Genomic DNA, 27,905 nt, shown 5'->3' with positions numbered 1-27,905 from the left:
TAAGCATCAATGTTAAAAAAATCGGATTTCTTTCTTTTTTTTAAATGTAGATTGTGAGCCCCATATAGGGATCACAATGTACATTTTTTTTCCTATCAGTATGTTTTTGTAGAATGGGAGGAAATCCATGCAAACATGGGGAGAACATACAAACTCCTTGCAGATGTTGTTCCTGGCAGGATTTGAACCCAGGACTCCAGTGCTGCAATGCTAACCACTGAGCCACTGCATTGTCCCTTTTAAAAAACAAATAAACAAACAAACAAACAAACAAAAAATATGGATTTGTTTCTGTCCGTATTCTATACTATGCTTTTTTTGTCAACTGAAATTTAGTGTAGTAGCTCTGGGGAGAGTAAATAAGGCTTAAGTGGGGAGCTAGAAAGAATGGGATAAATGCATTATTGTACGACAAATCATAGCTGAGAGACAGTGCTAAAACAGCCTATGTACTTAGCAGGATACAGAGCAGTCTGGGAAACATTACTGTAGATAATAAGGGATATTTCTGAAGACTGATGTATTGAATATATCTATTTTATCAGTCTATATATCCCCAGTGGAAGAGCTGTCTCTTTTATGACGAGATACATGCCTATCCATAAAGAAGGTAGCTCATGTGCCAAGTTGTGTACCTCTGCTGAATCATTTTAGTGATCATTTGCACCCGTAACCTGGGTTTAACAATATTAAATGTAGCATAACCACCATGTCACTTCTGTTTTCATGAAAATGGCATTATAGCCACAAAAATACCAATCGTTGTTATTGTAGAGGAATGGTAGAAAATATTGATCATGATCACTCAACTCCTTATGGCATGGTAGAGTTAGATATATGCCAGGTATACAGTATGTCCGTGAATGGAGTCGATAAAGCCTGTTAGTTTACTGTAAGTTTAACTCAAATGAGTTGGTGGCAGATGTGAACTAATAATATGTTGTCTAGACCAGCTTTAGTGTCAGTATACAGAATATTCATTATGACAGGAAGATTTTTTCAGTTTTGAAAGAAGCAAAAGGTGTTTTAAATGACTCTTCTATGATAAAAGCAGTGGAACACCTTCTATAGACTATTAGTATTCATGTAGCAAGTTAGAGTAGATTAATAGAGGCTACCAATGACAGCTCTTTTCACTCTGTTCTTCCATTTATCTCTCAACGTAAATTATAGGAAGTAGACTAGAGAAATGTGCATTAATACTTTTAAAGATCCTCTGAGTTGATTCTGTAACTTCAGTGTCCATGTTATGGGAGCTGTTATGTAATAGAATAGATACTTTTCTGTGCCAGGTATGCCTAATGAATTAAATTTTAAAATAACATTGACAGATAAGGCTTTTGTCAGCTGCCAAATATTAGCAGTCGCACATTAAAGAGAATAAGGATACAAATAGTGTGAAATATGTTCTTGAGTTATCTTCTCATGTGATGTATGGTCCTAATAATAAATTGGAATTTGTGGATAATATTGCTATAAGTGCTCTACCAGTAGAGGAATCCTGTGCAAGATATATATATATATATATATATATATATATATATATATATATATATAAATATTTATTCATCTGAGTCCAGGAAAGTATATTTTACAGTAAGTGATAATGGACCTCAATAGGCAATACTACATTTGTTTCTGCTATAAACAGAAAATCCCAAATTTGATCCCTTTTACCCTTACATGATATTATATAATACTTCACACAATATGGAGCGTCCATGGCCGACACTGTTGTCTACCAGCACAATAATTACCACAATTCTAGGTGGCCACACAGTGGCTCAGTGGTTAGCACTGCAGCCTTGTGGTGCTGGAGTCCTGGTGTTCAAATCCCAGCAAGGGAAAAAAAAACATCTGCAAGGAGTTTGTATGTTCTCCCTGTTTTTGCATGGATTTCCATCCCATATTCCAAAAAAGACATACTGTTAGGGGAAAAAAAAAGACATACTAATAGGGAAAAATGTACATTGTGATCCCCATATGGGGCTCAGGCTCACAATCTACATTTAAAAAAAAAAAAAAAAATGCCCACAAATTTATAATATGTAGTATACCCTGGAAAGTTGCAGATTTGGCTCCATTGAATAACAACAGAACTAATCTGTGGGCAAATCTGCATACGAAACCATGGTAGAAAATCAGAGTGGATTTGTTCCATGGATTATCCTGAGAAGCTAAGACTTAGAGATAAGCGAACCTATCAATATTTGTTTCATATCTGGGTGACTTTAGTCCAAGATTAATTTAGGGTCTAAGAAATCTGGTATCAACCACACCTTAAAACATAGTGAAAAATGCTCTTAGGACTCCAATTCCTAGCATTATATGGCAAACACAGTCAAAGTTATATCTAAATGAAAGTGACATTATTATACTCTATGGCAGGGGTGGGAAATTAATTTTCCCATGGGGCCACATGAGAAATTGGAACTGTTCCAGAGGACTATGCGCGCCGTGGCAAATTTAGCTCCACCCACTTCTACATTGACTCCACCCATTCTCAATAATTTTTCCATGTGCCCCCACAAAGTATAATCCTCCTACAGTCACCCTAACATTATACACCCCAACATTATAACATTCCCCTACAAATGTCCTACAGTATTAAGTCCCTCTCCTAGTGCCCCAGTTTAAACTAGCAGAAACTAGAGGGGGACATGAAACTGGAGCATCTGAAGGGGAACATTAAACAGTGGGGGTAGTTGGAGGGGGACATTAAATTGGGGGCAAATAGAGGCAGCTACCCCCCACAATTTAATATGCTCCTCTAGCTGCCCCAGTTTAATGTCCCCCTTCATCTAGCCCCCAGTTTAATGTCCTCCTCCATCTGCCCCCTAGTTTAATGTCCCCCCTCCATCTGCCTTCAGTTTAACTGCCCGGTACATCTGTCCCCAGTTCCCTCCTCTTACTCACACATACTCTCTCTTCTATCCTTATCTTCCTTCAGTCTCCATTCCTGGCAGCTTGCTCTTTCTGTGTAACAGCAACCACACTGCCCCATGTGGCTCTGCCCACTAATGAGTCTTAGCCTATCCTAGTGAGCTAAAGGACCTGTGATGACATCATCACAGGTTCTTTAGCAAACTTCCCGTTCAGCATCTAGTTTTATTCCACAAGCTATGCGGGCTAGACAGAACCAGTCAGAGGGCCGGATGTGGCCCGCAGGCCATACATTGCCCAGGTCTGCTCTAGGGTCTCTGCAGACTACAGAGTATAATAGGTGGAGGCCCAGGGGAGGTGTACAAAATAAACATATTTTTGAGCCTCCTTGTGGAATCTGGTGCTCTGTCATCTCTTTTATGTCGTCTTGTGTTTGGGCCTAAGTGGTGACATGGGCATACCGAATGTCATAACATCACATGGGCTCCTTCTTGTCCTCATGTGACTCTGGTGACTCAATCACAGGTCTCAGCAGTGACTCTGGGCACATGACATCACAGGACAGTACCAGACACTGTGAGGAGACCCCAGAGTATAATGCGGTGGACATTTTAGTTTTTCTGAGACAAATCTCTATTTGTTCGGTTTTTGTAACAAAAAAAAAAAAAAGTAATATTCTGTTCAAACCCGGCTTGGTACGAGTCATTTCTCCCAACTCTAGCTAAGACTCTTGATGTGAGCTGCACTCTAGCTGGCAGCTATTATGAGCAGTGCTGGTGCTACTCCCGTCAATGTCCATTGTCACAGGCAACCAGAATCTGTATTACATTTTAATAGTGAAATCTAAAGATGGACACATATATGGATGCAGTCAAATGTATGATTTTAGCGGCAATATTGAAGATAGGCAGCACTCTTTGTATGGAAGGGGTGGGTGAACAAGTCCGTAGGGGGCTGACCGGGCCCTTGCCACAATACTCAAATGTATAAAAAAGGATGGACAGCACTCGATTGTCTTTTAAGCTTATGTTTAATAGCTGTATGAATCCATGTATAATACAAAGGGAAAGGCCGCATATATTGTTTTCACAAAAGACCAACAAATCTTATTGTACAGCTGATGAATGTGAACCTGTTAGGTGACCCCGGTAGATGACCAATTTGCAGTATGTACTGGTAGACACACTGCAGATTGCATTTTGATAAAAACAATATATATAGCTTTCCCTTTGTATTATACATGGATTCATATACTGTACCTATTAAACATAAGCAAGATCAATAGACATTGGAATGCTCTTGATCCTTGTTTATCCAAGTGAATTATTTTATTGATGAAGTTAGAGTTACTCAGTTTTTGACCAAAATGTTCTTTATTAATCTTAATGCCGGTGGGTTAGGGGACCTATCCAAAATGTCTCTTGTGACACAGACTTTATGATAATCCATGGTGAATGTAAAATTTGACCACATGAGCAGAATCTATATGTGACTCAAAAGGGGAATTTGTGAACCCTGTGGACAGGGGTTACTATGATGGATTGCTGTACAATCTGTTTACAGCGCTATATAGACAAATGCAACGGGAAATAAATATGTGCAGTCATATTTAGAATCAAATAAATTCCCTTGAAGTCATTTTGCACAATATAGAACTGAAGGCAACTTGAAATAGCACTTTAGGTTTAATGAGATTTAGCACAATTGTGGTACTCTTTTTAGATGACAGACTGATGCATTTAGAGTTCATATGCCAGGAATACTGTAAGTAGTAGATTTTAACAGTCATCAATCTGTCAGAACTCAATGAGATAATATACCATTGTGCGCTCATGAAACAAATTACATCTGCAAGTAATTTGGACAAAGCAGATCTAATAGTACTTTCACACAATTATTTTACAGCTTACTCCATCTCCTAGTGATGAATCTTTATCTCTTCAACAGCTCTTAGCTAATGGAATGGTTTCCTTAGTTTTTAATCCTTTCAAATTTTTCCTATAATTATGCATTATTGTAATAGTATACACTATAAATCGCAAGGGTCCGGGTTAATTTTATACTTCTCTATTTCATTATGTAGTAAATTGAATTATAATATTATACACAAAAAATCTTGTTTTACATAATAAGACATCCCTAAAAGTTCTAAAGACAGAAGGCCTTTCCAAATACAACATAACCTTTGTAATGATGACATTTTGGGTCTATTTTCTTGTCTATGTAACACGAAAATTGCATACTTACATATTTTGTGTGTCCAAGTGCAACCTTTATGCCAAGCAAATTAGATTTTAATCTATATGCAAATGAGCGGTCCACATTTTTCACCCCAAAATTGGTTGGTCCGCCAGATACGGCCATACCCCTGTTGCATTGAACCGTTGATAATTTGAATATGAAGTAAAAGTTGATTTTCTTGATAGCAAGATGGCCCAAATAGGGTAGTGCATGTGCATATTTAATACTTATTCTTTGTAAATAAATGACATTTTCCTAGGTTTTAATTTATTCCACTGCTGTATCATATCTCACCAGGTCAGCTGGAATATGATTATTTAATTTTTGTTGATATTTGTTTACATGGTAAGATAAATGGGAAATATATTTTAGTACAGATGGTGTTGCTCTAGATAAAGTCCTAAAATGTAATTATTTCAAGTATTTATTTATGTAGCATCCAACTTTTTCTTGTGATGTTATTTGCTTGTACTTGATTGTCCAGGTTTTGTGGGCACTGCTGTCAACACATGCTGCCTATTCAGCGTCTGATAGAAGAGGCTTTAGAGAACTCATTCATCATGCTTAAACCCTGGAAAGAATATAGAGATTGTACAATGACATTGAAAATGCTGTATATTAATCAAAGTGAATATTTTGTATGAATGCTAATCATTATTTCAGAAAAGGGGAATTTTTTTTTAATCCAATTGATGTGCTATGCAGCTCACACCAAAAGAGTCTTTTCCTAGTTAAGGGTTTGCCCAGAATAAACACATCATACGTTAGTTGAACTTGAGGGACTTAGGTCTTTTTTCAATGCACTAAGGCTATTTTCACAATACCATTATTACAGTCCGCTGCTATTCATCAAAGGATGACAGCAATGGACAGTAACGGAAGTAGAGTAACACACACAGATGGAGTCCCCCCCGTCTGTGTCTGTTCTCATTAACTATAATGTAAAAAAACATACTGAACACTTTCTTCCATCATGTTTGTTTATAGTTGTAACTGAAGAAACAGTCCTACATGCAGGACTTCTTCTTTCATCAGAAAAGTAAAAAATATGGTATTTAGAACCAACCCTAACTTTGTAACTACCCTGTTTACCTGAAAATAAGACATGTTCTTATAATTAATTAGCTAACGAAATATATGACCTTTCTTATTTTCGGGGGATGTTTTATGCAGCGGCTGGAGCGGGGAACAATCGGCAAACAAAGCGGGGAACAATTAGCGGAGTGCCGGCATGACTGCCGGTTGTATGTGATCCAGAAGGTGAAGGGGGGGGGTGTCTTATTTTCGGGGGAAACAGGGTATGTAACCAGCCTTGAAAGGGAGGCTAGGTGACAGAGACCTCCCCATGTGGAAATCCCCAGAGTGGTGGAGGCCTAGAGTCAAACTCCTTGCGTGCCTTTTCCATACTTTAGATTTGTTGAACTTTTCTTGTAGCTTCTAAAATTAAAAAAAGAAAAAATTCTGGTACACATTCTGATCATTGCAGTGACAGTAGACAAATTCAACAGGCATTCCAGTATCAAACCAACAATAACAATTAAAGCTTTACATGGAAAAGAGAGAACAATAAAACATTATTATTAGAGATGAGTGAACACTAAAATGTTTGGGGTTCGAAATCCGATTCGAACAGCCGCTCACTGTTCGACTGTTCGAACGAGTTTCGAACCCAATTATAGTCTATGGGGGGGAAATGCTCGTTTCAGGGGTACGCAACATTCGATCAAATTCTACTTACCAAGTCCATGAGTGAGGGTCGGGTTGGATTCTTCTCCCTGCGCAGCGTCCCCGTGTCCTCTTCCGGCTTTGAATTCACTTTGCTAGGCATCGGGCCTGGGCAGAGCCGACTGCGCATGCCCGCACTACAAGCAGACATGCACAGTCGGCTCTGCCCAGGCCCGATGCCTGGCAGAGTAAATTCAGAGCCGGAAGACGCCGCGGGGAATCTGTGCAGGGAGAAGACTTCTAAAGGTAAGAGAAGAACCAGCATTGATTGGCAATGTATAGCATTCTGCCAATCAACGCTGGTTCTGCATCGAATTTTAACTTCAAACAGCTAGTAGTACTCAATTGAGTACGAGTATTTCGAATACCGTAGTATTTGATCGAACACCTACTCGATCGAGTACTACTCGCTCATCTCTAATTATTATAGGTGAAAAAGACAAAAAGTTAGCTAATGATGGGTTCAGGAGAATATGGGTAAAAGCAGTCACTCTCCTATGTGGCATCACTGCTAGCACGTTCCCGACCATGTCACCAGTAAACAATGAGGAGTGGCTAGGCTTTGTGTGCTCGACTGCAGAACAATCCTTGTTTACTGTGCCATACCAGTGTTAAACTATGCCCGCTATTGTAGTTCCACCCCAAGTGCACTGACTGCGTTATTGTATACAATTTCAAACTTCAAACTAGAAAAGGGACATACATAAAAAACTTATGTTGTTTATAACTGTAACGTGGTCTGTAGCACAATGGCGGCTGCCGAATCTGCTTAGGAGAGGTGATAGACTCGATTTAAAACTATCCTTGGCTAGATACAACAGATTCAGTGAGTTAAAAGTACAGTACATGAAATCATGATAACCACTAAAACTATTCCCTAGAATGTAATGATGATTTTAGAAATATTAAGATAATAAATTTCCTGATACTGTAAGCTGTAATTTATTGCATTGTGATAGCGCCGACAGTAAATGGATTGTGTAAATGTCATTTGTTTATAATTGCTGTAATTGTTTAGCGGCTCATTGTTTACAAGCTCATTACAGTATCAGTCAGAAGAGTACCACAGTAGCAGCATGGTGTTATTGATGACATTACATTATGTTCTCTTTCATGGTTTACAATAGAGTGATTGTTTGAATTAAGCAGAAAGCAATAGTTACAGTGCATAAAAGCAGCCTGAACAATATTAACTGTAATTGAGGACGTTATTACAGTTGACCAGAAGATTACTTGCTATGTACAGTATAATTATCATAATCTATTAAAGGAGCATGCTTAGATCAGCAAAGGGAACTTGTGTTCTGAATGATGGGAGGGGAAGAAGCCGCTGTCAGACACCTCCCTAAGAAGAAAAAGACTCAGTCTTTATCTCCACTGACATTTACCTTCAGGAGAAAGTCAGGAGGCCGCCATATACATAAGATGGTAATCCAGTCCCACCAAAATCAGAGATTCTATGTTTTTATTAGAAGACCAAACAAGCCAAAGCATAGACTGAAAGTGTTGTCATTGGGAACCTTCAGGACTTGCAAGACTGGTGAAAAATAAACTATTAAAGGGGTATTCCCATCACGCTTGTTCACCAACCTGCAGGCTCTGTGCTCTCTTCACTTCCTGGATTTTCAGCACATTGGCGGGAAGGGTTTCACTTGTTTTGCTATCTGCTATGTTTGCAGTCAGTAATGAGGGATTGGTTGTAAATGAATTACCAAAGTATGAAGCTGATGTAGAGGCTGATGTAGCAGAGCTGGATTTGAGTCAGTTTGTAATACATACAGATGTACCGGACTCCCTATCTCAGCCCTTATCAGCTAAATTCAATTAAACCGACTGATAAGTTGAAGAGCCGAGTTCAGAAATCCCGGAGCTCTCACCCCCCCCTCCCCTATCTGAGGAGCTCCGTTGTCTGTGGCAGAGACATACACAGATCAGAGCTGCTCCCAGCACTCAGCCCCTCCCTCCCCTCTGAGAGCAGGGAGCTACGTCAGTTGGGAACTGAGCAGATAAGCCCTGTGGCCATAGAAACGCAGTGTCAACAATGAAGTGAATAAATTAAGATAGCGGCCAAACAAAGCAGTTTTTATAAAGTAATGTATTTAGAAAAAGTCTTACATCCACATAAACTAGCAGTATAGATAGGATCCTTGCTATGGGACAACCACTTTAATATACTTCTTGGTTTTCATATAGTTAAGATAACCTTTTATTTATTAGTTTATTACTGTAATTCACCTTGTCTGATTACTTTGTCAACAGGAAACATCCATTTAAATTAAGGAATGTCTAAAATGTATTAATAAAACTAATGTCACAGGCTATAACAACTACTAAATAATAGCTAGACATGCTGAATGGTAAGGTAGGGTTCACACTACCTTTGGATTCCGTTGAGAAGGTGTTCGTTTAAAAAAAAACGGACACCTGTCATAATGGACACAAATGGACAGTAACTGATGGCTATCAGTTACTGTCCATTAGAAGTTCGTTGCCATAGACTTCAATGTTAAAAAAATAAATCTAAAAAAATATCCCTGGATAGGAATGTCTTGAGTTTTCAAAAGTTTTCAATTTTCAGGTGTTAAGTCCTGCCTAAGTCTTCTCTTTTATAAATTGTATATCATGCATCTATTCAATGACTCTAATTAAGTATTATACAATGAATAAAGCAATATTTGTATTGAATCAGGTTTATAGTGAGCATCCTAAAGGGGTTGGCCACTTTCAGACCAATATTGAGAGACCAATGTTTGTAGAATAGAGAATACATATAATAGATAATAATAACTACATGTATAATAGAGAGTATATAATAATGAGAGATCAATGTTTGTATAATAAAAAGTTATACAATTTCCCAATATACTTTCTGTATCAATTCCTCACGGTTTTCTTGATCTCTGCTTGCTTTAATTTAATCTGCTTACTTCCAGTGGGTAAAAATCAGTCCATGGTCATGTGATTCATGGTTCATGGTCATGTGATAAACACACCAATGCACAGCTCATTACCAAGCAGATGTCTGATTAATGTACTGTAACACTAATGAACTGTGCACCTGTGAGTTTCTCCACATGACCATGGACTGCATATCACATGACCATGGACTGTATATCACATGACCATGGACTGTTTCTTAGCCATTGAAAGTAAGCAGAGATCTAGAAAACCGTGAGGAATTTATACAGAAAGTATATTGGAAAATCGTATAACTTTTTATTATACAAACAATAACATTGGTTTGTTAATATTGGTCTGAAAGTGGCCAACCCCTTTAAGGAGGAAGACAAAGAAACGTGTGTGCTCCATCAGGAGACTTATTTGATTTTGTAACTTTTATCTTCAGTGTAGCGTTCTGTGAATTCAAAACATTGTAAGAATAACTATAACTAATAGCTCTTTGTGCATTGACTTGAGTGCGGGTGGTTTTGAAATCTGCTCCAAAGGAAATATGTAATCTGTTTGAAGAAAGATACATTATATAGTAATTTTCAGTAAATTCACTTTATTTTTTATAAATCTTGTAACCCATTGGATGTTAAGAGGTACAGTACCAATAATAACATTTTCATACAATACTATGCTTCTAAGATTTAAAAGTGTTCTTCACATTGTGTTACCTCTGTCTTACTTTCTTATCCATATACAATCGTAATGCCTTTCTAATTATTGTTCACAGGTTGAGAACCTAGACGAAGGAGCATTCTATGAATTTAGAATTACCGCATCTAACCTTGCTGGTCTTGGTCTTCCTTCTGATCCTAGCGAACACTTTAAGTGTGAGGCTTGGACATCTCCTGAGCCAGGTGAGACACATTCCATAGTATGAAGTTTTTGGCTCCAAAAATTGAACACATTAATACTTGGGGCTATACATACATTTTTTTGTGTTGAGATTTCAGGATTTTTACTGAGTTCTGCAGGAATTTCATGCATTGTGTTCTTCTAGATTACACCTTTCACTAGACTGTGAAATTGGAAAATTGCGTTAGACCAGTCTGCACTTGGCATTGCAAAGAAGTTATAAAGCAGTAAAAAAATTCTCTGTTCCCTCCATTTGAAAATGAGCCTGTGTGTAGTGTAATATTTTTCAATAACTTACTGACATATTTTGGGGATATATTATGGTAACCCCACCATAACCTTTTTGATCTCCTCCTCCTTTGCCTACTATCTTATTTATGAAAAAAATATATGCACAAAACATATACTATATGAGGGCGGGTTCACACCTGCGCCCAATCTCTGATTTGTTAGATTGGATTTCCTCCCATTCTACAAAGACATACTGATAGGAAAAAAATAAAAAAATGTACATTGTGACCCCTATATGGGGTTCACAATGTACATAAAATAAAACAAAAAAAACCCCCAGCAACTTGGTGCATTTTTGGTGCAAAAGATATGCCACATTTACACCCATGTACCCCAGGAAAATGGTGTAGCTGGGTTAATAAATTTCCATGTTTCCTGTATGGCTTTTTATAGACTTCATAATACATGAGTTCACAAAAAAGCTGTCATTAAGGTATTCACTAATATTAAACAGTGTACAGGCATAGTTGAAACAGAGGGGAATGAAAAATTACTGGAGTTCTTCAGCTTAATAAGATAGTGTCAGTGACAGTGACAGTGTCAAACCATATCTAGGTAGTAGATCTAATGCTAGTTGCCATTTTCCATATGAGAACGTTCTTAAGTCCAAATAACTCCAAATGCTTACACTGTATGCATTATTTTTATTTATTGTAATTGATTTAAAGTAGTATTTAAATGTTATTAATTTTATTATTTATTTAACAAATTACTACAATCTGCAGTGTGACTGTTCCATGTGTTAGCTAAAATATGCATTGACATAATATACTGTACTTTTTAGTTTTAAGATTTACGTTAAGATTGAAGTAGATTTAACTAGATATTCCCAAAAATTTTCATTATCCACAAACCACCATAATACTCTGCCCAGGGGAGATGCATTAAAATAATAAAAACTTATGCTCACCCTACTTTACTTCTCTTGAGCTCTTGCATGGTGTCTGATAGTCCCTTGGCATCCTATTCCAGCTTCTCTGGATTCTTAAAACATCCTGAAGAAGTGCTAAGTTCTTGTGATTGGGCCATAGTGGTCACATTAGGCACGCTAACATCATGATGCTTCACCTCAAATAATGACATTGACATTCCCTGTGTGACAGGTTTATGAACCCAAGAATATCTCTCAAAACACCTCATGTGAGGTTTGCCCATCTCTAATTGCAATAATGTTAACTGGGGTCATCTTTTGTAAATCCAATGTCCTGTGGAATTCTGGTGGTTGCTCCATTCAGGGCGCTCAATTTCAGATAGGGTAATAATAGCTTTAATGAGTATCTCTTGCACTGCAGGACCAGGCAAGTCCATGCATAACCTGAACAACCCATTGAATTCAGTTAGAATTGTTTAAAACTTCGATTCCTTTGAAGTGCTGATACATAGCAATTACATTTCATTGCTAAAGTTCCATTGTTGGGCTAGCCTGTGAAGAACATGTTGTTAGAGAGTTTTTCTGTCGAAAAAAGGAATATCCAAAGTAGTCAATAAATAAATAAAAATATGGTTTATCTGTATTTTTAAACTCTATAAACTTTTTAGAATTGTATGAAATGTCTACAGAAAGGTATGAAGTCCTCTTTCAAATACAGATCTATAATGGGCAAAAATATCATATTTATCTGCTTGGAGTTTGTTCCAAGCATCTGTCTTTCCCGGTCTATTAAACTTTTACTGAGCATTTTGTGTATGTTTCCAAGAGAATTGTTACTCTGAGTTCCAAGGTATATGGAGGCGGTGTAGCACGCTGCTGAGTGCAATTTTGTTTGATGTGTCATGGTCAACTGTGAAGTATAATGTGAACGGAGTCACTTAAAAAAATCTCATAGACTGTTCATACTGCCATTTAAATTCAGCGTAATATTTTACTGGCTGAGAAGACAGTGTGAAGATCCATAGTAAAAAACACATCGGTATGTTTATTCTGTGTATTCAAAGTTGGATCATGTAAAATAGTATAAGTTATTAAAATATTTAGCTTGTGCTGAATATAAATAGGGCAAGTCAGATCTTTTCCATCTACTTATATCTTACTGGGAGCTACATGCCATCATATGATTGTAAAATCCTGTATTGTGCTCAAGTGAATAATGTACATAGTTTCTGCATTTATCTGCATAGGTAGATGATATATGTTATATAATACATTTCTGAAAAAGGTTTTACTATCTGAGAATCTAAAGGTAATGTCAGTGTGATACTGGGATGGGAGCTCCGAGTGAATATCAGTCAAACTTTGATCACAATCTGCCTCAGCTTTTCAGTTTTGTTTGAATGGGAAAATGTTGTTTGCTTGAATAAACGATATAATAATGTGAAATTCAGAAACTGTCAGAAGACTACACTTAAAAAAGTGAAAGTGTTATTAAACGAGCAAACACATACATTCTGTCTATCTACCTATCTATCTCATATCTATCTATCTAACTATTGAACTATCTATCCATATGTTTCATATTTAAAGTCTTTATAGTTCTATAAATAAATATATCTATATATCTATCAATTGTTCTATCAACTATAAATAATATATTCATCTATCTATCTATCTATCTATCTATCTATCTATCTCTCTCTCTCTCTCATATCTATCTATCTATCTATCTATCTATCTATCTATCTATCTATCTCCTATATATCTATCTCCTATCTAGCTATTATCTATCTATCTATCTATCTATCTATCTATCTATCTATCTATCTATCTATCTATCTACCACAGCCCAGATAAAGGGTACTGGAGAATAGCTGTGCCCCAGCATAGGCAAAGCGCCCTCAACCAATCTCCCCATGGCACCTCCTAGGCCGGACACAAAGGGGGCCTGCTGTGCTATTGGATGATGATTGTAGTACTTCCCTCTGAGTGCTTCCGGTTGGAGAGGGTCCTCTCTTACCCTGAGCCAGAGTGATGGTGTTAGGAAGGGCTCTGATATTAAGGTTAATGTGATAAACCAGGGCTATACCAAGTGTGGAGAGAGCTAGACAGAGGGGAAACTAAACAGGGAATACAAAGGGGGAAGCTACAAACAACACATGTAACATGGAACATATAGACAGGACAAACAAACACACCCAAAGGCACAAAGACAATAGAAACAAAAGCACTCATTCACATGTACTATTCTTTTCTGAAAAGTTTTTTTTTTTTTAATAAATGTCCACTAATGGCTAATGTCCACTTTTCTAGAGTTTGAATTGTACACTTTCATCACATTTAATCTCCACTTTTCTAGAGTTTGAATTGTACACTTTCATCACATTTAATATATTTTTTAATGCGGAGTTCAGATACAGTCTAACATGGTATCTACCATTAACTGTGGATAAAGTAGCTGAAAGCAATAAAAAATATATTAGATGGCATTATGAAAAATTTACTGAAAATACTGCAGCTTTTTATATTCCTTCTGAATGAATCATAATGCGTGCAATGTTTATGTTGTAAATGGATTTTTGTATATTGGATTACACATTCTATAGGATTCAGTGTCATAGAAAATACCGTATTTTCCGGACTATAAGGCGCACATAAAAACCTACGATTTCCTCAGAAATCGTAAGTGCGGCTTATAGTCCGGTGCGCCTTATATATGGATGGAAGCGGCGGCAAAGTCTGCGTGCCGCTTCCATACATACATAAAAAGCACCGTAAGGGTGCATTTACACTACGGAACGCCGGCGTGTATCACAGCCGTACACGCCGGCGTTACAGCAGGGCTGCCGGACACTTCCCATTCATTTCTATGGGAGCCGGCATGCGAGCGCTCCCCATAGAAATGAATGGACAGACACTTCCCATTCATTTCTATGGGAGCCGGCATGCGAGCGCTCCCCATAGAAATGAATGGAAAAAAGCAGTCCATTCATTTCTATGGGGAGCGCTCGCATGCCGGCTCCCATAGAAATGAATGGGAAGTGTCCGGCAGCCCTGCTGTCACACCGGCCTGAAACAGAACGTGAAACTTACCGAGCGGTGCAGGGCGGGCGAGCGGTGCAGGGCGGGCGGGCGGGCATTCAGGCCTCCTCTTCCTCCGATGTCCTGACCACTTCCTCCGGCGCTCGCGAACTAATGGCCTGGGCGCATGCGCAATATCATAATGCTTCTACTACTGCGCATGCGCCCAGGCCATTATCAGCGAGCGGCGGAGGAGGAGGACGGAACATCGGAGGAAGAGGAGGCCTGAATGCCCGCCCACCCTGCACCGCTCGGTAAGTTTCACATTCTGTTTCAGGCTTTTATTTTAAAACGGGGGGGGGGGGGGGGTTTGTTTAATCTAACTTTTACGGTTGGGCTCTATCAGCATGATTTTGCTGATAGAGCCCCTCCTCGCCTGCCGAGCGCTTCAAATAGAAGCGGCTGGCACGCGGGGGGTTAAGCGGCCGCTGGCAAAGTCTGCCTGCCGCCGCTTTCAGTAACATATAATGCGCACCGGACTGCGGCTTATAGTCCGGTGCGCCTTATATATGAACCGAGGACGGACTATAAGGCGCTCATGGGCAATGCGGCTTATAGTCCAGTGCGCCTTATAGTCCGTAAAATACGGTAATGGAACATGTGTTAGATACTGTAGCTTAGAATTTTTGATTCATGCTATTGAGATGGTGGCTGGGCTCCAAGTATGCTACATATAAACAGGAGTTAAGAATAAATACTCCCCTAGATGTGACATAATATATCATTGCCTAGGAACTGGGAATATACAGTATATATACAATAATTTAGATACTTAGTGGATGCCTTATTGGGGTACACTTTACTAATAATTGTAATAGATCCCCATTAGTCCTCACAACAACCTGAATATTTTTGGCCTGGATTCAGTAAGGAAAATTCCTTAGAAATTCTAGTCTATGCTTACATGATCGCTTGCTGATAATTTGTAAATTTGTCAGCTGTACATTTGTATTAGAAATCACATCCCAAGACTCTCTATTGGATTGTGATCTGGGTACTTGTCATTACATGTATGGCACTCATTGACATATTTGTGTAACCAGCTTGATATTAGGTATATCGTAACATGGTCTGTTATAATGTTGAAACTAGCCACAAAAAGATATACATTAAGGGTCCAAATGTATTACACAGATTATTATACCATTGTAGCACCACCACCACCAGATACAAAGCATGATGGTTCCATGGAGTCTATAGCTTCTGATCCCACCATGATGTGTCAAAGACCATAATTTATACAAGGTTTCTTCTCTACTACTTTCTAATGTTGATAGTATATTCCCATTGTAGCCTCTCTCTCATTTTTATTTGCAAAATGGAATCTAAAGAGGTTGTCTTTAGTTTTAGTGGATCCATTTTTATTTTTCAACATTCTATAGTGGGTGGTCATCAATATACTGCTTTACATTACACATTAGATGAATGCTGGCCAATCCTGATGAGTTTAATGGGCTCAGCCAACCATATAATGTGTATAGAGGTCTACCAACTCTCTTCCAATAAAATAAAATAAGATAATCCCTTAATAGTCCCACCATGGGGAAATTCAGTATGTTACAGCAGCATGGATAATACAGTAATATATTCAAGAAAGAACACATACAAGCCCATAGCAGATAAATATACTAAAAAAAAATATACTAGGAGTCATAACATCTAAGAAGAAAAAGAGAGACTCCGGAACATTTAGAGATCTTCACTTAATCTGATGTAGATTATACATCATGACCATGGTTGGGAAGAAGGACCTCTGATAACAATCCTTCTCACACTTGTGGTGAAGCAGTCGGTCACTGACAGTACTGCCCAGTGCTGTCAGAGTCTCACTCATATATGGGGTGGGATTTATTCTCCAGCATGGAGCTCACCACGAACAGTATCCTTCTGTCACCCACCACTTGTACTGGGTCCAGGGGCTCCCCAGGACAGAGCTGGACCTCCTAATCAGCCTGTCAAGTCAATGGTGGATGTTGAAATGCAATTTTCCAGTCATTCTTTCTCCTGGCATCTGCCATTGGTTGAGGTCCAGGAGGCCTTAAGGGGAATGTTTCTTCCAGAGGAGTCTGGTAGTTTCTTATCTCCCTCTCCTTATAGAGAACCTATACATGTTCAGCTGAGCCAAACTTGCAGGTGTATAGGAGTTTTAGAGAAATATCTGTCAGCCAGACTAATGTGTAAGGTTGTCTTCCTGTCACTTTATTCAGTCAGCTGATTGTTTTCTGTCTTTTCTGTCTAACAGGTGGTTTTCCCTTACAGAGCTGACCTTTACTTGTTCTTGTAAATCATATTATTGGTAGAGATGAGCGAACAGTGTTCTATCGAACTCATGTTCGATCGGATATTAGGCTGTTCGGCATGTTCGAAACGAATCGAACACCGCGTGGTAAAGTGCGCCATTACTCGATTCCCCTCCCACCTTCCCTGGCGCCTTTTTTGCTCCAATAACAGCGCAGGGTAGGTGGGACAGGAACTACGACACCGGTGACGTTGAAAAAAGTAGGCAAAACCCATTGGCTGCCGAAAACATGTGACCTCTAATTTAAAAGAACAGCGACGCCCAGCTTCGCGTCATTCTGAGCTTGCAATTCACCGGGGACGGAGGTTTCCGTCCAGTTAGCTAGGGCTTAGATTCTGGGTAGGCAGGGACAGGCTAGGATAGGAAGACAACCAACAGCTCTTATAAGAGCTAAATTCCAGGGAGAAGCTTGTCAGTGTAACGTGGCACTGACGGGCTCAATCGCCGCAACCCAGCTTTCCCAGGATCCTGAATGGAATACACTGTCAGTGTATTCCCGTATACCCGATATATACCCCCGATACCCGTTCCAACGGTGTGCCCCCCCACCTTCACCCCAGAAATACCCTGCAAGTCCCCTAGCAATAGAAGTGGGGCTATATACACCCACTATTTTTGCTACTGCCATATAGTGCCATTGTCTGACTGGGAATTCAAAGAATATATTGGGCTTACATATAACTTCAATTCCAGGGAGAAGCTTGTCAGTGTAACGTGGCACTGACGGGCTCAATCGCCGCAACCCAGCTTTCCCAGGATCCTGAATGGAATACACTGACAGTGTATTCCCGTATACCCGATATATACCCCCGATACCCGTTCCAACGGTGTGCCCCCCCACCTTCACCCCAGAAATACACTGCAAGTCCCCTAGCAATAGAATTGGGGCTATATACACCCACTATTTTTGCTACTGGTATATAGTGCCATTGTCTGACTGGGAATTCAAAGAATATATTGGGGTTACGTGCACCCACAATTTTTGCTACTGGTATATAGTGCCATTGTCTGACTGGGAATTCAAAGAATATATTGGGGTTATAAATACCCTCATTTCTTGCTACTGGTATATAGTGCCATTGTCTGACTGGAAATTCAAAGAATATATTGGGGTTACAAATACCCTCATTTCTTGCTACTGCCATATAGTGCCAGTTTCTGACTGGTAATTCAAAGAATATATTGGGGTTATAAATACCCCCATTTCTTGCTACTGGTATATAGTGCCATTGTCTGACTGGGAATTCAAAGAATATATTGGGGTTATAAATACCCTCATTTCTTGCTACTGGTATATAGTGCCATTGTCTGACTGGGAATTCAAAGAATATATTGGGGTTACAAATACCCTCATTTCTTGCTACTGCCATATAGTGCCAGTTTCTGACTGGTAATTCAAAGAATATATTGGGGTTACGTGCACCCACAATTTTTGCTACTGGTATATAGTGCCATTGTCTGACTGGGAATTCAAAGAATATATTGGGGTTATAAATACCCTCATTTCTTGCTACTGGTATATAGTGCCATTGTCTGACTGGGAATTCAAAGAATATATTGGGGTTACGTGCACCCACAATTTTTGCTACTGGTATATAGTGCCAATTTCTAACTGGGAATTCAAAATGCGCAAGGCTCCCGGAAAGGGACGTGGACGAGGCCGTGGGCGAGGTCGGGGGAATGGTTCTGGGGAGCAAGGTAGCAGTGAAGCCACAGGGCGTCCCGTACCTACTCCTGTGGGGCAGCAAGCATTGCGCCACTCCACAGTGCCAGGGTTGCTTGCCACATTAACTAAACTGCAGGGTACAAACCTTAGTAGGCCCGAGAACCAGGAACAGGTCTTGCAATGGCTGTCAGAGAATGCTTACAGCACATTGTCCAGCAGCCAGTCAGACTCTGCCTCCTCTCCTCCTATTACCCAACAGTCTTGTCCTCCTTCCTCCCAAAATTCCCAAGCTTCACAGAACAATAACCCCAACTGTCCCTGCTCCCCAGAGCTGTTCTCCGCTCCTTTCATTGTCCCTCAACCTGCCTCTCCACGTCACGATTCCACGAACCTAACAGGAGCATCTGTGTCCAGATGCTCAAACACTAGAGTCTCCTCCATCTCCGTTCGATTTGGTGGTGGATGACCAGCAACCCACCCTCATCGACGATGATGTGACGCAGTTGCCGTCAGGGCATCCAGTTGACCGGCGCATTGTGCGGGAGGAGGAGATGAGACAGGAGTTGGAAGAGGAAGTGGTGGATGATGAGGACACTGACCCGACCTGGACAGGGGGGATGTCAAGCGGGGAAAGTAGTGTGGATGTTGAGGCAGGTGCAGCACCAAAAAGGGTAGCTAGAGGCAGAGGTCAGCAGCTTAGGCGAAGCCAGGCCACACCCGGAATCTCCCAAGATGTTCCAGTTCGTACCCAGCCCCGAAAAACTCCCACCTCGAGGGCACGTTTCTCGAAGGTGTGGAGTTTTTTCAAGGAATGCGCCGAGGACAGATATAGTGTTGTCTGCACAATTTGCCTCTCGAAATTGATTAGGGGCTCTGAGAAGAGCAACCTGTCCACCACTTCAATGCGCCGTCATTTGGAATCCAAGCACTGGAATCAGTGGCAGGCAGCAACGGCAGGACAAAGGCCGCCTGCCGTTCACGCCACTGCCACTGCCTCTGCCACTGCCTCTGCCTCTGCCACTGCCACTGCTGACTGTGCTGGCGATGCACTCCAGAGGACGAGCCAGGACACCACTTCATCTGCCTCCGCCACTTTGTTGACTTCTCCCTCATCCTCCCCTGTTCCTGTCTTATCTCCTTCTCCTGCACCATCAAAGGCACCATCAGGCGCTTCTTTACAACAACCCACCATCTCTCAGACATTGGAGCGGCGGCAGAAATACACTGCTAACCACCCACACGCGCAAGCCTTGAACGCCAACATCGCTAAACTGCTGGCCCAGGAGATGTTGGCGTTCCGGCTTGTTGAAACTCCCGCCTTCCTGGACCTGATGGCAACTGCGGCACCTCGCTATGCCGTCCCTAGCCGTCACTACTTCTCCCGGTGTGCCGTCCCCACCTTGCACCAGCACGTGTCACTCAACATCAGGCGGGCCCTTAGTTCCGCGCTTTGCACAAAGGTCCACTTGACCACCGACGCGTGGACAAGTGCATGCGGACAGGGACGCTACATTTCACTGACGGCACACTGGGTGAATGTAGTTGAGGCTGGGACTGCTTCCCAAACTGGCCCGGTGTACCTCGTCTCCCCGCCTAACATTCCTGGCAGGGACACGAGAAGAACACCCCCCTCCTCCTCCTCCTCTACCGCCTCCTCCTCCGCCACCGCCTCCTCCTCCGCCACCGCCTCCTCCTCCGCTGTTAGATTGACCCCAGCTACGAGTTGGAAACGTTGCAGCACTGGCGTTGGTAGACGTCAGCAGGCTGTGCTGAAGCTGATCAGCTTGGGGGACAGACAGCACACTGCCTCCGAGGTGAGGGATGCCCTCCTCGATGAGACGGCAATATGGTTTGAGCCGCTGCACCTGGGCCCAGGCATGGTCGTTTGTGATAACGGCCGGATCCTGGTAGCAGCTCTGGAGCTTGCCGGACTCCAACATGTTCCATGCCTGGCCCACGTCTTCAACCTAGTGGTGCAACGTTTCCTAAAGAGCTACCCCAATGTTCCAGAGCTACTGGTGAAAGTGCGGCGCATGTGCGCCCACTTTCGCAAGTCGACAGTAGCCGCTGCTAGCTTAAAATCTCTCCAGCAACGCCTGCATGTGCCACAACACCGGCTTTTGTGCGACGTCCCCACACGCTGGAACTCAACGTTTCAGATGTTGAATAGAGTGGTTGAGCAGCAGAGACCTTTGATGGAATACCAGCTACAAAACCCTAGGGTGCCACAAAGTCAGCTGCCTCAGTTTCACATCCATGAGTGGCCATGGATGAGAGACCTTTGTGACATCCTACGGGTCTTTGAGGAGTCCACAAGGAGGGTGAGCTCTGAGGATGCGATGGTGAGCCTTACAATCCCGCTCTTGTGTGTTCTGAGAGAATCCCTGACTGACATCAGGGATAACTCAGATCACACAGAGGAGTTAGGGATAGCATCCGATCCGTCACAGCTGGAGAGTAGGTCCACACATCTGTCCGCTTCACTGCGTTTAATGGAGGAGGAGGAGGAGGAGGAGGAAGAAGAGTTGTCCGATGATGTGATGGTGATACAGGAGGCTTCCGGGCAACTTCGAATCGTCCCATTGTTGCAGCGCGGATGGGTAGACATGGAGGATGAGGAGGAAATGGAGATTGAACTTTCCGGTGGGGCCAGAGGAGTCATGCCAACTAACACTGTGGCAGACATGGCTGAGTTCATGTTGGGGTGCTTTACAACCGACAAGCGTATTGTCAAAATCATGGAGGACAACCAGTACTGGATCTTTGCTATCCTTGACCCCCGGTATAAAAACAACATCTCGTCTTTTATTCCGGTAGAGGGGAGGGCCAATCGCATCAATGCTTGCCACAGGCAATTGGTGCAGAATATGATGGAGATGTTTCTAGCATGTGACGTTGGCGGCAGGGAGGGCAGTTCCTCCAGTAGGCAACCAAGTTCTCACCGGTCCACACAAACGAGGGGCACACTGTCTAAGGTCTGGGACACCTTGATGGCACCCCCTCGCCAAAGTGCCGCCACGGAGGGTCCTAGTGTCACCAGGCGTGAGAAGTATAGGCGCATGTTGCGGGAATACCTTTCCGACCACAGCCCTGTCCTCTCCGACCCCTCTGCGCCCTACACGTATTGGGTGTCGAAGTTGGACCTGTGGCTTGAACTTGCCCTATATGCCTTGGAGGTGCTGTCCTGTCCTGCCGCCAGCGTCCTATCTGAGAGGGTGTTCAGTGCAGCCGGTGGCATCATCACTGACAAGCGCACCCGTCTGTCAGCTGAGAGTGCCGACCGGCTCACTTTGATAAAAATGAACCACCACTGGATAGAGCCTTCATTTTTGTGCCCACCTGTGTAAAGCACCCCAACATGAAACTCCATGTCTGTACTCAACCTCTCCAATTCCTCCGCATCCTCATACTCATCCACCATAAGCGTTGCACAATTCTGCTAATACTAGGCTCCCTCCACCCTGATTTCCCCCAACTCTGCTGGTTAGAGGCTCCCTCCACCCTGATTTCCACCAACTCTGCTGGTTAGAGGCTCCCTCCACCCTGCTTTCCCACAACTCTGCTGGTTAGAGGCTCCCTCCACCCTGCTTTCCCACAACTCTGCTGGTTAGAGGCTCCCTCCACCCTGCTTTCCCACAACTCTGCTGGTTAGAGGCTCCCTCCACCCTGATTTCCACCAACTCTGCTGGTTAGAGGCTCCCTCCACCCTGCTTTCCCACAACTCTGCTGGTTAGAGGCTCCCTCCACCCTGATTTCCACCAACTCTGCTGGTTAGAGGCTCCCTCCACCATGAATTGGTCCAAACTGGGCTGTTTAGCGGCTCCCTCCACCATGAATTGGTCCAAACTGGGGTTTTTAGAGGCTCCCTCCACCATGAATTGGTCCAAACTGGGCTGGTTAGAGGCTCCCTCCACCATGAATTTGCCCAAACTGGGCTGTTTAGAGGCTCCCTCCACCATGAATTGGTCCAAACTGGGGTTTTTAGAGGCTCCCTCCACCATGAATTGGTCCAAACTGGGCTGTTTGAGGCTCCCTCCACCATGAATTGGTCCAAACTGGGGTTTTTAGAGGCTCCCTCCACCATGAATTGGTCCAAACTGGGGTTTTTAGAGGCTCCCTCCACCATGAATTTGCCCAAACTGGGCTGTTTAGAGGCTCCCTCCACCATGAATTTGCCCAAACTGAGCTGTTTAGAGGCTCCCTCCACCATGAATTGGTCCAAACTGGGGTTTTTAGAGGCTCCCTCCACCATGAATTGGTCCAAACTGGGGTTTTTAGAGGCTCCCTCCACCATGAATTGGTCCAAACTGGGGTTTTTAGAGGCTCCCTCCACCATGAATTTGCCCAAACTGGGCTGTTTAGAGGCTCCCTCCACCATGAATTTGCCCAAACTGGGCTGTTTAGAGGCTCCCTCCACCATGAATTGGTCCAAACTGGGGTTTTTAGAGGCTCCCTCCACCATGAATTGGTCCAAACTGGGGGTTTTTAGAGGCTCCCTCCACCATGAATTTGCCCAAACTGGGCTGTTTAGAGGCTCCCTCCACCATGAATTGGTCCAAACTGGGGTTTTTAGAGGCTCCCTCCACCATGAATTGGTCCAAACTGGGGTTTTTAGAGGCTCCCTCCACCATGAATTGGTCCAAACTGGGGTTTTTAGAGGCTCCCTCCACCATGAATTTGCCCAAACTGGGCTGTTTAGAGGCTCCCTCCACCATGAATTTGCCCAAACTGAGCTGTTTAGAGGCTCCCTCCACCATGAATTGGTCCAAACTGGGGTTTTTAAAGGCTCCCTCCACCATGAATTGGTCCAAACTGGGGGTTTTTAGAGGCTCCCTCCACCATGAATTTGCCCAAACTGGGCTGTTTAGAGGCTCCCTCCATCATGAATTGGTCCAAACTGGGGTTTTTAGAGGCTCCCTCCACCATGAATTGGTCCAAACTGGGGGTTTTTAGAGGCTCCCTCCACCATGAATTTGCCCAAACTGGGCTGTTTAGAGGCTCCCTCCACCATGAATTGGTCCAAACTGGGGTTTTTAGAGGCTCCCTCCACCATGAATTTGCCCAAACTCTGCTGGTTAGAGGCTCAATCCACCCTGATTTTCAAAACAAATGTTGGTGCCAACCTCAACTTACTACAAGGGCCAAATTCACTGCTGGTGACAAGCTCTCCTCACTGCAAGTGCCAAATACACATGTTTCAAGGTGTTTTCCTACTGTCAGAGAGGTGGTATTGAGTGTGTAAAGTGTGTAGTTGTTAGGCTGTGATGTTGGGGTAATAGAGGGTCTTTGGTGTGTTAGATGCCCCCAGACATGCTTCCCCTGCTGTCCCAGTGTCATTCCAGAGGTGTTGGCATCATTTCCTGGGGTGTCATAGTGGACTTGGTGACCCTCCAGACACGGATTTGGGTTTCCCCCTTAACGAGTATCTGTTCCCCATAGACTATAATGGGGTTCGAAACCCGTTCGAACACACGAACATTGAGCGGCTGTTCGAATCGAATTTCGAACCTCGAACATTTTAGTGTTCGCTCATCTCTAATTATTGGTGTATCAATGAACAATCTACGTTTTATATTTTGTCCAGGCCCAGCATATGACCTTACATTCTGTGAAGTCAGGAATACATCCCTGGTGATACTCTGGAAAGAACCCATTTATTCAGGAAGTAGCCATGTTGCAGGATATTTTGTAGAATACAAAGAAATTGATGGAGAGCATTGGACAAGAGTGAATGAGACTGCAACACCCAACCGATACTTAAAGGTAGGTGTATATATATATATATATATATATATATATATATATATATATATATACTATATATATATATATATATATATATATATATATATATATATATATATATATATATATATATATGTATATATTAAGCTTTAAAAAAAAAAAAAATTAAATGGAAAGTGTCGCCAGGAATTGAGCAATTGTTTAAATCTTTAAACACTTCAGGAATTAGGAAATGTTTTTTTGACACATTTTTTTTTACATAAGGCATTTTTTGGAGTGTTTTTTGAGGTGTTTTTGGTTTTAGTTTTTTTTTTTTGCTCAGCACAGTGTATGGACCTCTTGGAAAAAATGTTGCAGTTTTTGAAGCGTTTTTTGCAAAAAAAAAACAAAAAACAAAACGCTACAAAAACTGTTAAAAAACTGCGTAGTAGTTTTTCTGCCTCCCATTGACTTCAACGGGTTTTTTCCAGGGGGAATCCGCCTGAAGATAGGTCAAGTCGCTTTTTTTTCCCCCGCTGGCTGAAAAAAAAGCACTAGCGAAAAAAAAAGCTAGTGGCTCCCATTGAAATGAATGGGAGGCATTTTTGTAGGCGGATTTTGAGGTGGATTCCATGTCAAAATCCTCTGGCAAAAAACTCAGTGTGGTCTAGCCCAAAAAAAGACAAGTAAAGGGTGAGCAAGGGAACAGTGAGTATTTAGCACTGAATTTAAGCATTTGCAGTTCATTTTTGGAAGCTGTATATCTCCTTTAAATAGCACATCAGGCACCAAAACTAACTGTGCTTGTTGCATTTTGTATTTTTCTCTAAATTGACAGGTCCCATTTTATGCTTGTGCAATAATAGCTAGAATGTATATGCAGTTATCAGCACACAATATTTATTAAAATACACATTCATATTATATTAATCTATGTATATCATCATTTATATTGGGCTTTGAATAGACTTTGCACCAACCAACAACAAGGACACTTCACTTTAGGAAACAGATGAGGTCTGACTGTAATTGTTAATAACATTTAGAAGTTAGTAAATCTTTTCTATCATATTGATTTAAATGTCATGTTTTTATTTTGATGTGAAGGTCAAGGAACTGGAAGAAGGCAAAACATATGTTTTCCAAATCCGTGCTGTGAATGCAGCAGGCATTGGTAAACCATCTGACATTTCAGAGCCGGTACTTGTCCAGGCAAGACCAGGTAAGTATACAGTATATGCAAATGACTTAAAAGCACAGAAATGTGAAAAACATTGTTGCCTTCTTAAGAAAGAAGGGATTGGCGTGTCCTTATCTTGATGCCTACAAAATTTCTCATTTCAAGATACTGAGTTTACTTTAGTAAACTCTAAATCTTTTCTCAGATGCGTTAACCCTTTACAGTGTAAAATATGAGCTATATATTACATAGTTATCATTTATTTACATGAATGCTAGTAACACTGTATTTCCCATATAGCGGGTGCATGGAGTTTACATTCAGTAATTACAACTGATTGCTGGTTATTAGATATGCTGGATTTCTAGAGTGATATTATAGGAAGGCATTGTTCGGTAAGGCAACTCCTTTAAAGGGGCTTGTGACCTCAGATGTGGTAGTAGTGACTTATTACTAGGGTTGAGCGATCGTGTTCGTAAAAGATCGGAAATCTTTCACGATCGCGATCAGAATTCCGAACATGATCTTTTTAGGTGGGATTGAGATTGGTACTATTTCCCACAATGCTTTGCTTAGCCTTCACACTGAGTATACGCACCGCTCATTCTGAGTGGAGTGTATACTCAGTGTGAAGGCTCTGCTCCAGCTCCATAGGAATGAATGGAAGCAGCCGGCACACAGCCTTAACCCCCTGCGCACCGGCTGCCTCCATTCATTCTAATGGGAGACTAAACTAACATCTCTAGTAGCTACTTACCTCCAGAGATGGCTGCTCCGGTGTTCTCCTTCTTCTTCACCTCGCTGCCACTCCACGTTGCTCTTCTAGCCTCGCTGCCACCGCCTCCCAGGTTAGTGTTTAAAGAGCTAGGAAGGTGGGGCTTGTGGCTTAGAGTGTGGGTGGGTACAGGGCGGGGAGACGCAAGGTCTCCCCTCCCAGTACGCGCCCACACTCTCCTAACCAGCCCACCCTCTCCTAATCTGGGAGGCAGGGGGCAGTGAGAAGAGCAGCGTTGAGCGGCAGCGAGGCGAAGAAGAACACCGGGGACCGGACCAGCCATCTCTGCAGGTAAGTGGACACCAGGGGGGACTAAGTAGCCAGAGGATTAAAAAAAAATCCTCTGGCTACTTAGTGATTCACTACACAGCGTGGATTCTAACAATTAAAGCGTTCAATTGTTAGATTCCGTGCTGTATAGTGAAAAGGATTGCTTTTAAAATCCGATCTCCGATTAATATAAAAATCCCATTGACTTGCATTGGGATCGGAATTGGGATCGAGATCGGGTTCGAATGAAAAATGATTGGAAATCAGATTTTAAAATCGATCCTGAAAAGTCAGGATCGGTTCAACCCTACTTATTACCTGTGATTTCATTGGGGGGAGCATGGAGAAGGGGGGTGTACACAGAGAATCAGAGCAGGCAGATAAGTCTTTGATCACAAATTCATGTAAATGAATGCGCATGGAAATAACGGTGATACAAGCAGTCCCAATTGAAATAAAGCACAAGGAAACAGTAAATAATCAGCAGTGTTGTGGATGTATTTGCAGATCATTTTTGGAAGCTGGGTAATCTCTTTAGGCTAAGACCCCATGTAGTGGGTTACAGTAAAAAAGTGCTGTAGAGAAAAGCTACAACATCGCAGAGGTTTCAGTTATTATATTTGGAAATCGCAGCATGTATGCTGTATGTATGTTTACTAGAATCCCATCCACCTAGCAGTGACTGTAAAATGCTGTGATCTTTTTCCAGTGGCGTTTACGCCACGTTAGGCCCAAGTCTGAAGATCTGGGACCTATTTGCTAGAAGTCATTGATTTATTGTTTGATTTTGAAAATTATTGTACAAAAAATATTTCTTAGGCTTCTTTTTTCTGTTTTCATTTTAGATTTAATATAAGACAGGACTTTTCCTCTATACTTGTTACGGTCATGAAAAATTCTAAAAGTTATTACTCTTGTAATTGTTGTAAATTGTAGGTGTTCAGGAGATTACTACAGGAGTGGATGAGGAAGGGAACATTTACCTTGCTTACAACTGTTCTGAGATTTCCGAAGCCTCTCAGTTTACATGGTGCAAAGCCTATGAAGAAATCACCGATGATGAAAAATTGAAGGCAGAAACTATTGGAGAGAAGT

General features: G+C 41.8%; 1 protein-coding gene across 2 annotated transcripts in view; it reads left to right on the top strand.

Moving 5' to 3' along the window:
- MYOM2 (myomesin 2) overlaps nt 1-27,905 on the top strand; it is a 135,039-nt gene that overhangs the window by 59,800 nt on the left and 47,334 nt on the right. For both annotated transcript variants that reach the window (XM_075268413.1, XM_075268412.1), the window contains 4 exons: nt 10,529-10,655; nt 24,446-24,624; nt 25,693-25,807; nt 27,747-27,903. In XM_075268413.1, coding sequence (XP_075124514.1) covers nt 10,529-10,655; nt 24,446-24,624; nt 25,693-25,807; nt 27,747-27,903 — 578 coding nt within the window. The remainder of the gene's footprint in view (nt 1-10,528; nt 10,656-24,445; nt 24,625-25,692; nt 25,808-27,746; nt 27,904-27,905) is intronic.

This window comes from Leptodactylus fuscus, chromosome 3, assembly GCF_031893055.1.
Source record: "Leptodactylus fuscus isolate aLepFus1 chromosome 3, aLepFus1.hap2, whole genome shotgun sequence".
Taxonomy (NCBI): Eukaryota; Metazoa; Chordata; class Amphibia; order Anura; family Leptodactylidae; genus Leptodactylus; species Leptodactylus fuscus.
Note: the sequence above shows the minus strand (reverse complement) of the source record. Positions and strands in the feature narration are given on the sequence as shown.